Here is a 12,626-nt window from a genome sequence, read left to right on the forward strand (position 1 = left end):
TTTGTTTAGATTTGTCATAGACCAGCATGAAACGCATACTTTTTCAAAAAATGCAAAGAAGTAAAATATAGTATTAATAAGATAAATTAGTGGCATAGAATTACAAAATATAAAATACTAGAGAAAAAATATAATTGAAATCTATGTCATAGTTAAGGTAGATAACTGGTTATAAATACATAAACATACTAGACATAATAATTTAAAACTAGGCTAATTTGAAAAGGCCCAATATCTGTTGTAATTAAGATTTGATTGGCATTATTGCAACTATAATCCAACCAACTAGAAGCGAGATATAGATTTTTCTTACTTAATGCCTGCCTTAGTGTCCGCAATTATGACCAGTGATAAAAAGTAACTTTATGCCCTATCTTTGTTTTTATGATCTAAACAGGCCTGTGAAACAAAGGAATGGTAAAGTTAGGTTATAACTACACTTGTGGTTTCAATTAGCAAATTTTCTGGAGTTGCCAGTCCAAATTGTTGCTCAAGGAGGACACCCTGTAAAATGTAGAGTTAATTGGAATGGTATTTTTTAGAAAGAAAAAAAAAGAGTTACCGAGTATGGTAACTTCAGATTCAGTAAAGTCCCCCATTACTATTGTGACATGATACCAGTTCAAAGTAAATTCTCTACACTAAGTTTCTATTATTGGAACCTATCAGACTTATGGGGTAACTAACAGCAGATGTTAGGGAAAAATGCACCAAAATAAAGTTATTAGAATAATTTAAGAACATTTTTTAAAAAATCTTTATTCGACTGATGACATAGATAACATAGCAGTCAATGTCACAACAAGCCACTATCCAAAAGACCTAAATGTAGATTGGAATTATTTCAAATATCTATTATCCACACGTCAAAAGCTTCGCCTTTCCAACAAGAGCCAGTGTTTTTCCCATGGGCCATTGCTGACTTCCCATTGATAAGTTCTACACAGGTAGTCGTCTACTTAATGAATCACAACTGAGCCCAAAATTTCTGTTGCTAAGTGACAGTTAAGTAAATTTTGCTCCATGTTATGACCTTTCTTGCCACAGTTAAGGGAATCACCGCAGTAGTTAAGTTAGTAACAGGGTTTTTACGTGAATCTGGCTTCCCCATTAACTTTGCTTGTCAGAAGGTGGCAAAAGATGATCACATGATCCTGGGACATTGCAACCATCAAACCCGAATCAATTGCCACACATTCAAATTCTGTTCACGTGACCATGGGGATGCTGCAACAGTTGTGAAAAACAGTTGTAAGTCACTTTTTAAAGTGCCATTGTAACTTTGAATCATCACTAAATGAATGGTTCTAAGTCAAGGGTTACCTGTACTTATCAATACTGCCTAATGCTGACACTTGGTAGTTGCAGCTTGATGTGCTCCATTTCAACTTCTTCCCAAGAATTGGCTCAGTAACTCAAGTAGACCACTGCGAGCCACTGGGCAAAATTCTTTCTGATTCTTCGATGTGAGGTTGAATCACTGCTGATTCGAATCTAGCTCAAACACAAAGTCATGAGGTAAAGATTCTGGAACCATCTGTGTCAACTGATCGTCATAAGAGCGGAGTGTCCACAACTTTTCCAACTCATAGATTTCTCGTGTCTCTGGCAACATGAAATGGACTACGATGTTGCCTGCAAAAAGATGGAGCAGCACAGTAAGTGAAGAATGAGATTAGTACATCAGACTCTTCTGACCCACCTCAGGTTAAATGCCTTCCATAATGTGGCAGTCCAAGTAAGCAGGAATGGCAAACCCTGGAGCTTCTATGTGTGCCAGTCATGTTAAATTAGGTTTCATGATCTTAAAAATCAGACCATATTAGAACAAGTAGTCCTTGATTTACAACCACAACTGGGACTGGAACTTACCATCACTAAGCAATGCACTTGCTAGATAAAACATTGTACAACTGTATCACTTAGCAATGAAAGTTCTAGTAGTACCAATTGCAGTTGTTAGGCCAGGACATAACCATCATTACAGGAGGATCTCATGCTTTCTCTGCCCTGCCATGCCCCCCTCCACTTCTGCCCTTTTGAACTCTTTCCCCCTGAACTCTGCCAAGTATCCCGCTGCCCACAGCCAACCTTTGCTATCTTCTGTTTTGCCACACACTTAATAAAGGTAGTCCTCATAAGTGATCATTTAACCACTGGTGGAATTTACAGCAGCCTGTAAAGCAACTATGGCCACTGTAAAATGTGGCACCTCTCCCCTCCACAGTGATGTGGCCAAGTTTTGGATTTGGTAACTGGGTCACATTTATGACTGACTGAGGTGTCACTTCATGTGACTGCAATTTGTAACTTTTTTGCCAGTTTACAGCAAAATATCCTTTAGGAGAATGGATTCGGATTTACAAGTGTTTTATTCACATAACAACTGGCGTAAAAATTGGGTCTCGTCACGAGAGCCTCAATCCATGATTATTACAACATAAATAAAAATTCCCAGTTGCAGTCATAAATACGTAGCTTAGAATAATTTACCTCAATAAATACATAAAAATGTTTTGTGTGGAAAACAAATTACATTTTAGGTCATATTTAAGAAAATTCAAAAGTATTCACAAACTTCAGCACCACTGTACTAACTAAGTGACAGATTTATAAAGGCTCATGTGACAGGCTTGTATACAAGAACAAGGAGAATCTTGTTTGGTTGTCACTTGAAGATTAAAACAAGTTTTTTATTAAAGAGTTGAGCAGGTTATTCACATGATCTTTTTTATTAGAACCCAGAAACTATCCAGAAATCTATTAGAAGAAACAATTGCCTTTTCAGATGAATCCTGGTTTAAAATTCTCTGCATTTGTGTGCAAATGCATGCAGGCATTCAACTGATGGCAAAGCTTTTAAATCCATATCCATGTCCACAACTCTACAATAAACCAGAGAGCTAACAACAAATTATGTTCTGTTCACATAAGCAATAAAGAAGCAACAGCAGTCACAAAATTATCAGATTGATTTCTCAATTTTTGTAAAAACTGCTAAGTAAATCAATTAATACATGGGTTCTGGATTAGAGATAGTAATTGGAATCACTCCAACAAAATCCAGAAGAGCTATAATTAGTACCAAATCATTTTAGGGGGAAGTATAATCTATGGATTATAATTATGATGAGTTCCTGATGACATTCAATGTCAATTAAAAATACCTAAAATCGCAAGCACTTCCAAGAGGACTATTAAAATCACAAGTTGGATTTTTTTTATAATTTCAGATTTTCTTAATAGATTGGGAAGTTTAATATAAAAATGTTATCCATTATTTCAAGGGATTTCATTAATTTTCTTATGTTAATTACAATACTTGATGAGAAATGATTCAGTGTCATTTGAAAGAAAATTGAAACCTGTGCTAATTATGTTGCAAATTACATTAAGCAGAAAGAGGTTTTTGATCAATAATCACACCTCTGAATCCACATTTGCAAGACATTTATATTAATAAATTACTATAACCATTGCAAAAACAATAGTGCAAGAAATTACCACATATATGTCTTGGGTCAATCAATCTGAGTTCAAAGGTAATATGCTAGTATGCAAACTCAAATGTAGTTTGTCATTATGTGAAGCATGGACAATCCATAGCCCTTTGAAACCTTGTTTTATGTCTGAAACTCTGGAAGTGAGATAAATGATGGAAAATAAGAATGAAGTACAAAATCTCTGGGAGGTGAAGCATTCTGTTTGTAAACTCCATCACATATAACCTGATTTTTTCCCCCCGACTGAGAACATTAGTGGTTGCACTGAACAGCAAAGAGTAACCTCTACACTGTACCCAGGATTCCAGTGCTCCCCAATGTACATAATGGAACCAAGTGATCTTAAATAGACTGACGATTAGAGCACATTTGGCAAAAAAGAAGAAAAGATGACGGGACATAAGCTAGAACTGCTATTAAGGCCTACCTTGTGGTGGTAAGAGTGAAGAAGTATAACTATTTCTCTGCCCTTATTGTGTCTCCAATTATTGCCCGTTGGCCCTGTTTGAACGACTTGGGAGGGAATAATACCAAAATTCACCTAACGTGTCACTGCGAGGAATATGATTTTATTTTATTTTAATTCCATTTATATCCCGCCCTTCTCCGAAGACTCAGGGTGGCTTTCCTTTTCATAATTAAAGTACGATCTTTGGAAGAGATGGGGGCTATGTCCTGCCAGTTGCCCTGAGAAGTTTGAACCCATGGAACTTGCCAAAATGGATTAAGGTTCTCAGCTGCTAGTATAGCCATTTTGGGTCTGGGGGTAGTTAATTCCAAAGAGTGGCCGCACCAGCTCTTAAAGAGGTGGTAGTTGACCACTGCTCAACCCAACAAGCTGGACAGTGGCTCATCTGATGCATGATGAATATCAAAGAAAGAAATCCGAGGCATATTCTACTGTAAAACTTTTAATGAGCAAATAAATCAAAATCTAGCTGACTACATCTCTCGTCAGGCAGAAGAGAAAGTAAGAAGTAGAAGAGTAACTGGGAAACTTTTTCTAGGCATGCGCACAAAACAGTTTAAAACCATAACATGGTTGGACATGCGAGATTGACTATGGTTACATGATAAGATAGTAACACAGGTGCAGAGAGCAGGGGAAAATGTACAGATAGAAATGAGCTGCTGGCAAAACTAAAAAAACGCAGTGACACGACAGTTTCACCCAATATCCAATTTTCCCTCCTTAGGGAAGATAATGGAGAGAATGGTCATGGGGCTGCTGCAGAGAACCTTGGATAAAGCAGATTATCAAGAACTCTTTCAATTGGAGTTCAGGCCAGGGTTTGGGACTGAGCTGGCATTGATCACATTCATGGATGACCTCAGGTGGGAGAGGGATGGAGGTAGCGTAACTATCTTGGCTCTTCTTGACCTGTCAGTGGCACAGATCATTGATCAGACTGGCTCCAGGAATTGGGGGTGACACTGCATTGTGCTAGTTCTCCTCCTTCCCCCAGGGTCAGTTCCAGTCAGTGTTGATAAGTAGGAGATCAAGGCGTAGCCTGTATTTTGTGGGGTGCTTCGGGGCTCAGTTATCCCTCCTCTGTTATTTAATATTGGCATGAAGCCACTGGGCAAGGTGGTTTGGGTGAAATATCATCAACATGTGGATGGCACCTAGGTTTATATCTTTATTCCATGCCCTTTGAATGATGTTGTGCTGTGTCTGGAGGCCTTTTTGGTCTAGATGGGGGAAAGAGGCTCTGTGCCAAGCCTAGCAAAATGGAGTGGTTGTGGGTGTTTGGACCTTCCAGAGACAAGGTTCTTCCATCTTTAGTTCTGGATGGGTTGACACCAGCCCAGTCAGACCCTGTAAGCAATCTGAGTCTGCGACTCAGCTGTGACTAGGAAAGCATTTGCACACATTCAGGTTGCACCCATTCCTGGACCAGGAGGCCCTACTCATTCATGCCCTCATAACCTCCTGTTTAAGATTACTGTAATGTGCTCTACACAGGGCTGCTCTTGAAGAACATTTAGTAACTTCAACTGGTGGACAATGCAGCTGCACAGGTAATAAATGGTGTTGGCACATGTAACACTACTATGAGCTGTATTGGCTCCTGTTTTATTTCCAGGTGCAATACAAAGTGCTGATTGTCACCTTTAAATCTCTACATGGCTTGGGACAGATTTGCCCTGAGGCACTGACTTTTTCCAAGAGATTTTGTACTCATCCAATCCGATCCAACAGATTGGGTATGCTGATCCCATCAGCCAAAGAGTGGTGTCAACTGGTGGGAGCCAGAAGAAGGCCTTTCCTGCTGTAGCCTCTGCCTTCTGGAATATTATGCACTTAGAGATTGGAATGGCCCCAACCCTGTTGGTCTTCTCCAAAGCTTTGAAAACTTGGCTGTGTACCTGGGCATGAGGCTCCGAATGGATTAAGGATCTGCTGCTTGGCTTTACTATTAGCTGGTTAATCATCATAGCTGCTGTTTGTATTTTTTATGTTGTGAATGTTGTGATTGTTTTATTGTTTTAAAACAATTACAACAATAAAAACATTGTTAAACAATTAATTTGGAATAATTACATTCTTTTATTTTATCATTGTATTCACCCAGAATCACTTGGTTGAGTTGGGTAGACATGAATGAATGAATAAATGTGAATAAAATCACTTGCACTCTCTACTTTACCAGCAATGACAATATTTACCAAAATCAATGCATAGCCAGTCATCAGTCTCTTTTCCTTCTATCACAACATGAGGATCAGTATCGTTCTTCATCTGCTTGTACTGGAAGACAAGTACAAATAAAGATTATTTATTATTTCCTGTGAATATCTGTGTGCATATTAAAAATTAATAAGAGTTCATTTAAACTGTTGGGACTTCTGGCAAGATTGTGATACAGCAGGCTGCACATACGCAAGCTCTGTGATAGTTTTAAGGTTTATTTTATAAATACTGAATGGGAGGTTTGTTAACTGAAGCACACAGCATCAGTATCAGCTGTGGTTTGGCTGTGATAAGTTATGTTTACTGCAGAAGCACTGTATACTGATAACAAAATATAAAACAAAGCTGGAACTCCAAGCATTTTATCTCATAAAACTAATTTTAGTTCTCTCAACTATAATACAGGCAGTTAGTAAAACTGAGAGTATTTACTGCAGGTAGATGGAAGAATGTTTGAGAAAATAACAAGTAGAGGACTATTACTAATCTTATCACTTAAATACTAAAAAATTGTCCTTACAAGAAGGGGCTATGGTTGATTAGAAAGACTGGAAGACTGGAATAGTAGATTACAAATAAGGAACAAACCAAGCCAAGATCACAGATATTTTTCCCTCCAACAAGACCTTCATCTGACTCTTTACACAATGGCTCAAGCATCCCAACTGAAAGCCCTATGATGAAATCATCACATGACTGGTCATTAGGGTTCACCATGTTTACAATAGTTAAAACTGGAGTAAACCTAGCCAGAGAATTTGCTCTTATGAATTAACAAATTCATGTATGGACAATCAATGACACCCCTGCAGAGTGGGATTGGTCAATGCTGGTAGGTGAGGATACTGAGGATCTAAATGACTCTCCAGCTCCAGGCTTAATGACTGAAAATTCTAATGAATCATCGCCACAGTGAGATCCTTTTTAACAGAATACAAGCCTTCTACGAACATTTATATCTCATTATGTAGAAATAGGTCCTACTAATTCAATAAACCTATCCCAGTGAGCATAGGATTACTGAGTAAAGTCCAACTTCTTTAACAAGTGTCGCATCCTAACAGGATGTGCTAGGATTTTCTTTTCTTTGTCTTTTAGTACCTTCAAGTCAATACTTACTCCTAGTAACTGACTAGACAAGTCCCTGCAATTCCTTTATGGCAAGATTTTGGAAATGGTTTGTCATTGCCTCCTTCACAGGACTGAGAATGTGTGACTGGCCTACTGTCACAGTTGGTTTTAGGCCTAAGATGGAACTACAACTTACATTCAAGTGTGGTGCCTTAACCACTGCATTAAACATCCTCCCTGAAAGGATGCATTTCATTTGCAATATGAAAAGGTTGATTGAATGCCACAATTTTCTAGCCCTAGAGACGAAGCCCCTGATCCAAATCAATGAGACTTTTTAATCATGACTAAACAAGGGCACACCAATAACAATGTTTCTATTTGAAGTTTGATTTAATCTGGATTTAATATTAGCAAAATATTCAAACTTGGTTTTGAGTTAAATATCTTCATGCGCTGCTATTTTCAACATGTGGAGTTGGCCACAATTAACACTATATTTCCGCATTTCTTAAGAATTACTGAACTTAATATTAGTTACACAGGTGAAATATGTTGTCAATTAATATGAAATATCTTTTAAAATTCAGCAAATAAGAATCACCACCACACAATAACATACATTAACCATTAGGAAGATATTTTAATTCACACACGTTCAACTTTTGGCTCACTTGGGCCACATTGACTGAAGAGGAATTAATTGTCTTGGGCCACACATAAGATATATAATATAGTTAATGTATATAAATATTAAACTTCCTCTGGGGGAGTTCTTGCGGGGGCTGCATTACCAGCTGTCTAGGGCTATACCTGTCTTAAATTATGAGGCAGGGTATATATATTGGCTTATTCCACGAAAAAGACCTTGCTATTGTAGGAATGCAGTAAAAAATTAAAAATTTGAAACATATATCTGCTGAAAAAAAATCTGCATTATGCTTAAAATTTATAAACATTCACATAACAGGCTTTATTTCCCAAGCAGTCAAAACTAATCCTTCTTTAATTACAGCTTAGAAATACAATCTGCTTCAGTATACAGGTGAAACTCAAAAAATTAGAATATCGTGCAAAAGTTCATTTATTTCAGTAATGCAACTTAAAAGGGGAAACTAATATATGAGATAGACTCATTACATGCAAAGCAAGATGTGCTTTGTCATAATTGTGATGATTATGGCATACAGCTCATGAAAACCCCAAATCCACAATCTCAGAAAATTAGAATATTGTGAAAAGGTGCAATATTCTAGGCTCAAAGTGTCCCACTCTAATCAGCTAATTAAGCCATAACACCTGCAAAGGGTTCCTGAGCCTTTAAATGGTCTCTCAGTCTGGTTCAGTAGAAATCACAATCATGGGGTAGACTGCTGACCTGACAGTTGTGCAGAAAACTATCATTGACACCCTCCATAAGGAGGGAAAGCCTCTAAAGGTAATTGCAAAAGAAGTTAGATGTTCCCAAAGTGCTGTATCAAAGCACATTAATAGAAAGTTATGTGGAAGGGAAAAGTGTGGAAGAAAAAGGTGCACAAGCAGCAGGGATGACCGCAGCCTGGAGAGGATTGTCAGGAAAAGGCCATTCAAAAGTGTTGGGGACTTTCACAAGGAGTGGACTGAGGCTGGAGTCAGTGCATCAAGAGCCACCACACACGGACGGATCCTGGACATGGGCTTCAAATGTCGTATTCCTCTTGTCAAGCCGCTCCTGAACAACAAACGTCAGAAGCGTCTTATGTAGGCTAAAGAAAAACAGACCTGGTCTGTTGCTCAGTGGTCCAAAGTCCTCTTTTCTGATGAGAGCAACTTTTGCATCTCATTTGGAAACCAAGGACCCAGAGTCTGGAGGAAGAATGGAGAGGCACACACTGCAAGATGCTTGAAGTCCAGTGTGAAGTTTCCAGTCTGTGTTGATTTGGGGAGCCGTGTCATCTGCTGGTGTTGGTCCACTGTGCTTCATTAAGTCCAGGGTCAACGCAGCCGTCTACCGGGAGATTTTGGAGCACTTCATGCTTCCTTCCGCAGACGAGCTTTATGGGGATGCTGACTTCATTTTCCAGCAGGACTTGGCACCTGCCCACACTGCCAAAAGCACCAAAACCTGGTTTAATGACCGTGGGATTACTGTGCTTGATTGGCCAGCAAACCCGCCTGACCTGAACCCGAGAATCTGTGGGGCATTGCCAAGAGAAAGATGAGAGATATGAAACCGAACAATGCAGAAGAGCTGAAGGCCGCTATTGAAGCATCCTGGCCTTCCATAACACTTCAGCAGTGCCACAGGCTGACAGCCTCCATGCCACGCCACATTGAGGCAGTAATTGCTGTAAAAGGGGCCCAAACCAAGTACTGAGTACATATGCATGCTTATACTTTTCAGAGGTCTGATATTGTTCTATGTACACTCCTTGTTTTATTGATTGCATGTAATATTCTAATTTTCTGAGATTGTGAATTTGGGGTTTTCATGAGCTGTACGCCATAATCATCACAATTATGACAAATCACGGCTTGAACTATCTTGCTTTGCATGTAATGAGTCTATCTCATATATTAGTTTCCCCTTCTAAGTTGCATTACTGAAATAAATGAACTTTTGCACGATATTCTAATTTTTCGAGTTTCACCTGTAGTCAGCACTCATATTGCAGTATCTACCTCTCTCCAATTGTAGCTTGTAAAAATTCTTCCATATTTCTAAAAGAATAAAAACGCCGTACCATTTTTACCAAATATTGTGCCATGGCATGAAGATGTCTTGTAGAAGATCCACTGGAAATTATAAAATAATTGCTGTATTTTATTTCTGGAGGCAAATTGATAACACAAATATCTTTGGCATTTTCTTGTCTCATAAGTGATATCATATCATCAATGCTGAATACTGAAGGAACAGAGTCTGAAAGAGACAATGCTTAAATGATTAAAATGTAAATTATGTACAAAGATAAGAGGTGAAAGATCCTGAACTAGAACTTAACAGGTAGAAAAAGCAGTTCTTGACCTCTCTCTCCCGTTTCCTTTGTTACACCTAGAATGAACATCCAATTTTCTAAAAACTACAAAGGCATGTAAAATCATAATTTGTTGTCATCCAGTATTGGCAGGAGTGAAATTGACGTCAGGTAGATTCCTCGCTCCTGTTTCACCTTAATGATTGGCAGCACCATCTCTGTGTTGTTATTACCCAGTGTCCCTGCCCTCTGCAAGCCCACCTTTGCACACATAAAGTATTCTCTGGGTTGGTCATCAGGATTTAGCTAAATCTGTCGGTTTAGCTACAAGTCAGGAATTTAGACTGCAACACCCCGCCATTACTGTGCAAAATAGCTATATTTCCACTGATTTACATCTTCCAGAGCCGTGAGGAGAAAATAAATACATCGCCTCCCTAATCGTTAAGCCAGCTGCGTCCGCCGTATAGTAAGGCTATTAAAGCCTTGCTACTAAACGGGACGCAAGGTCGACTGGGCTGCGACATTTCTTCACCGAACGACTCCCAGCTCCATCGATACCTGAACTGATGATGCTCGATTCCTGCCCATCTCTATCCGCTTCTTGCAAGTTTTGAAACTCCGCTCCGGCGCCTTCTTCTCTACCCAACAGCTCAGATTTCCCTACGGTGCTAAACGTTCGCAATCCTACCCGGGACATCCACGAGGGAAAGACGGAAGCCGCTGCGGCCTCTCGGGTCATGGCATCAACCCATCCTTGGGCACCTTTGGCGCTTCCGGTCGCAGCAACGCTTCCCGGAGACTTCAGAGTCTGCAACAGCCGCAGACAGAGGCTCCCTCGCCACATGGCGCCTCGCGATTCCACGGGAAAAAAATCCGGAAGGGGCAACAGAACCGTCCCCAAAGGGAATCTAGCCAGGAAACTCCCTCTCCTCCCTGATTGGAGGATGTATATTCAATAGCTTTTAGGGATTGGCTGCGTTTGTCACGTGACAGACAGGACTGCTGGCGCAGGGGCTGTTTGGTTAAGCAACGCTAGGATGGAAAGGGCTTCGGAGTATTTTATTAAATCCAGGGCCAGAATATCTGAGCTTCACAAAGACCAGGACCATCTCTTTACTGCCATCTATTGGTCATCTTTGTATTTGCAACCGATACATTACAACCTTCGTGGTGAATATTTTTCCTGGGAGCCAGCTTTGCTGTTATCGACTCTGAAGATTTTTGATCATTGGAATGTCATATGTTTCAGAGAGGAAGGTGAGACTAGAGTTTAAGATGGATGCCTGGATAGGTGCATCAGCTGCTTCCAAGTGCTACATAACGTTAGAATTTTTAAATTATTCTTTTGGAATTCTGTAGGATAGGAGATACCTTCACATTTTCAATACCAATCTCTGATAATCCTTAGCATTTGTCCAGCCTTAGCTTTCTTTTTGAAGTTCACTGATTTGCAGGAGTTGTGTTTATTTACAAATGTACAAAATAAATGTAGCAAAATCTGCACAGCTTATGCATATAGACAAGTCTTTTATTCTCTTCCAGATCAGAACCTCTAGACCACAGGTCTGCAACCTGCGGCTTCAGAGCCGCATGCGGCTCTTTCAGCTGTGTCCTGCGACTCCCAGTCCTCTGCCATATGCAGTCCAAAAAAAAAGGGACTAAAAAAGTTCAACCAATCAATTCAAATACGAAGGGTAGGTGCATATCTTGCCTTGTCTCCACTCTTCAGTCAAACCCTGTTCTGCACATGTGTGCATGTACGTGCATGTAGACACATTTTTTGCGGCTCCCAGTTTTTCCTTTTGTGAGGGAACCGGTTCCGAGTGGCTCTTTCACTGTTTCAGGTTGCTGACCCCTGCTCTAGACCAACAGTGGGTGCTTGCTAATTCTTTTGACCCCAAGGGGTGGGAAGTTAAAAGTCGGAAGAGGGCTTGGCTTTTGAGGTAGGCAGGACCAAATCCTCTTGCATGCTCATTCATGTACACACACAGGTGGAGAAGTGGTACAAATATTAACATATGTGCATCATTCTCCACATGTAATTCATGTCTGTCAAAGGAAAAATTCTCTTGCTTCAGATCCATGCATGCCATGGAGTTCTATACTGCTCACAAAAGGTCCACTTCGAATACAAGTTCACATGAGCCCCATCCTGAAAATCAAAATAAAATATATCTTTCTTCCTGAGACAAAATTTGGACACCAAGCACTGTGCTTATTGAAACATCCATATTATCTATAGAGGAGACAGACCAGCAGTATGAGTGCCATTTTTTACGCCAAACAAATAATTTACAGGTCGTTCTTGACATATGACCACAACTGAGCCCAACATTTCTGTTGCTAAGTGAGACATTTGTTAAGTGAGTTTTGTCCCATTTTACAACATTTTTTGCC

At 39.7% G+C, this 12,626-nt stretch overlaps 1 protein-coding gene across 1 annotated transcript; it reads right to left on the minus strand.

The window, feature by feature from the left end:
• Positions 1–739: 739 nt before the first annotated feature.
• Positions 740–11,199, minus strand: MALSU1 (mitochondrial assembly of ribosomal large subunit 1). The gene is made up of 4 exons (XM_081343258.1): positions 10,788–11,199; positions 9,993–10,171; positions 6,174–6,255; positions 740–1,635 (listed from the first exon to the last, which is right to left on the minus strand). Exons 1-4 carry the CDS (start codon positions 11,071–11,073, stop codon positions 1,478–1,480), a joined length of 705 nt encoding a protein of 234 aa, XP_081199384.1. The 5' UTR covers positions 11,074–11,199; the 3' UTR covers positions 740–1,477.
• Between the last annotated feature and the right edge of the window lie 1,427 nt (positions 11,200–12,626).

Source organism: Vipera berus, assembly GCF_964194415.1.
Source record: "Vipera berus genome assembly, chromosome: Z".
Taxonomy (NCBI): domain Eukaryota; kingdom Metazoa; phylum Chordata; class Lepidosauria; order Squamata; family Viperidae; genus Vipera; species Vipera berus.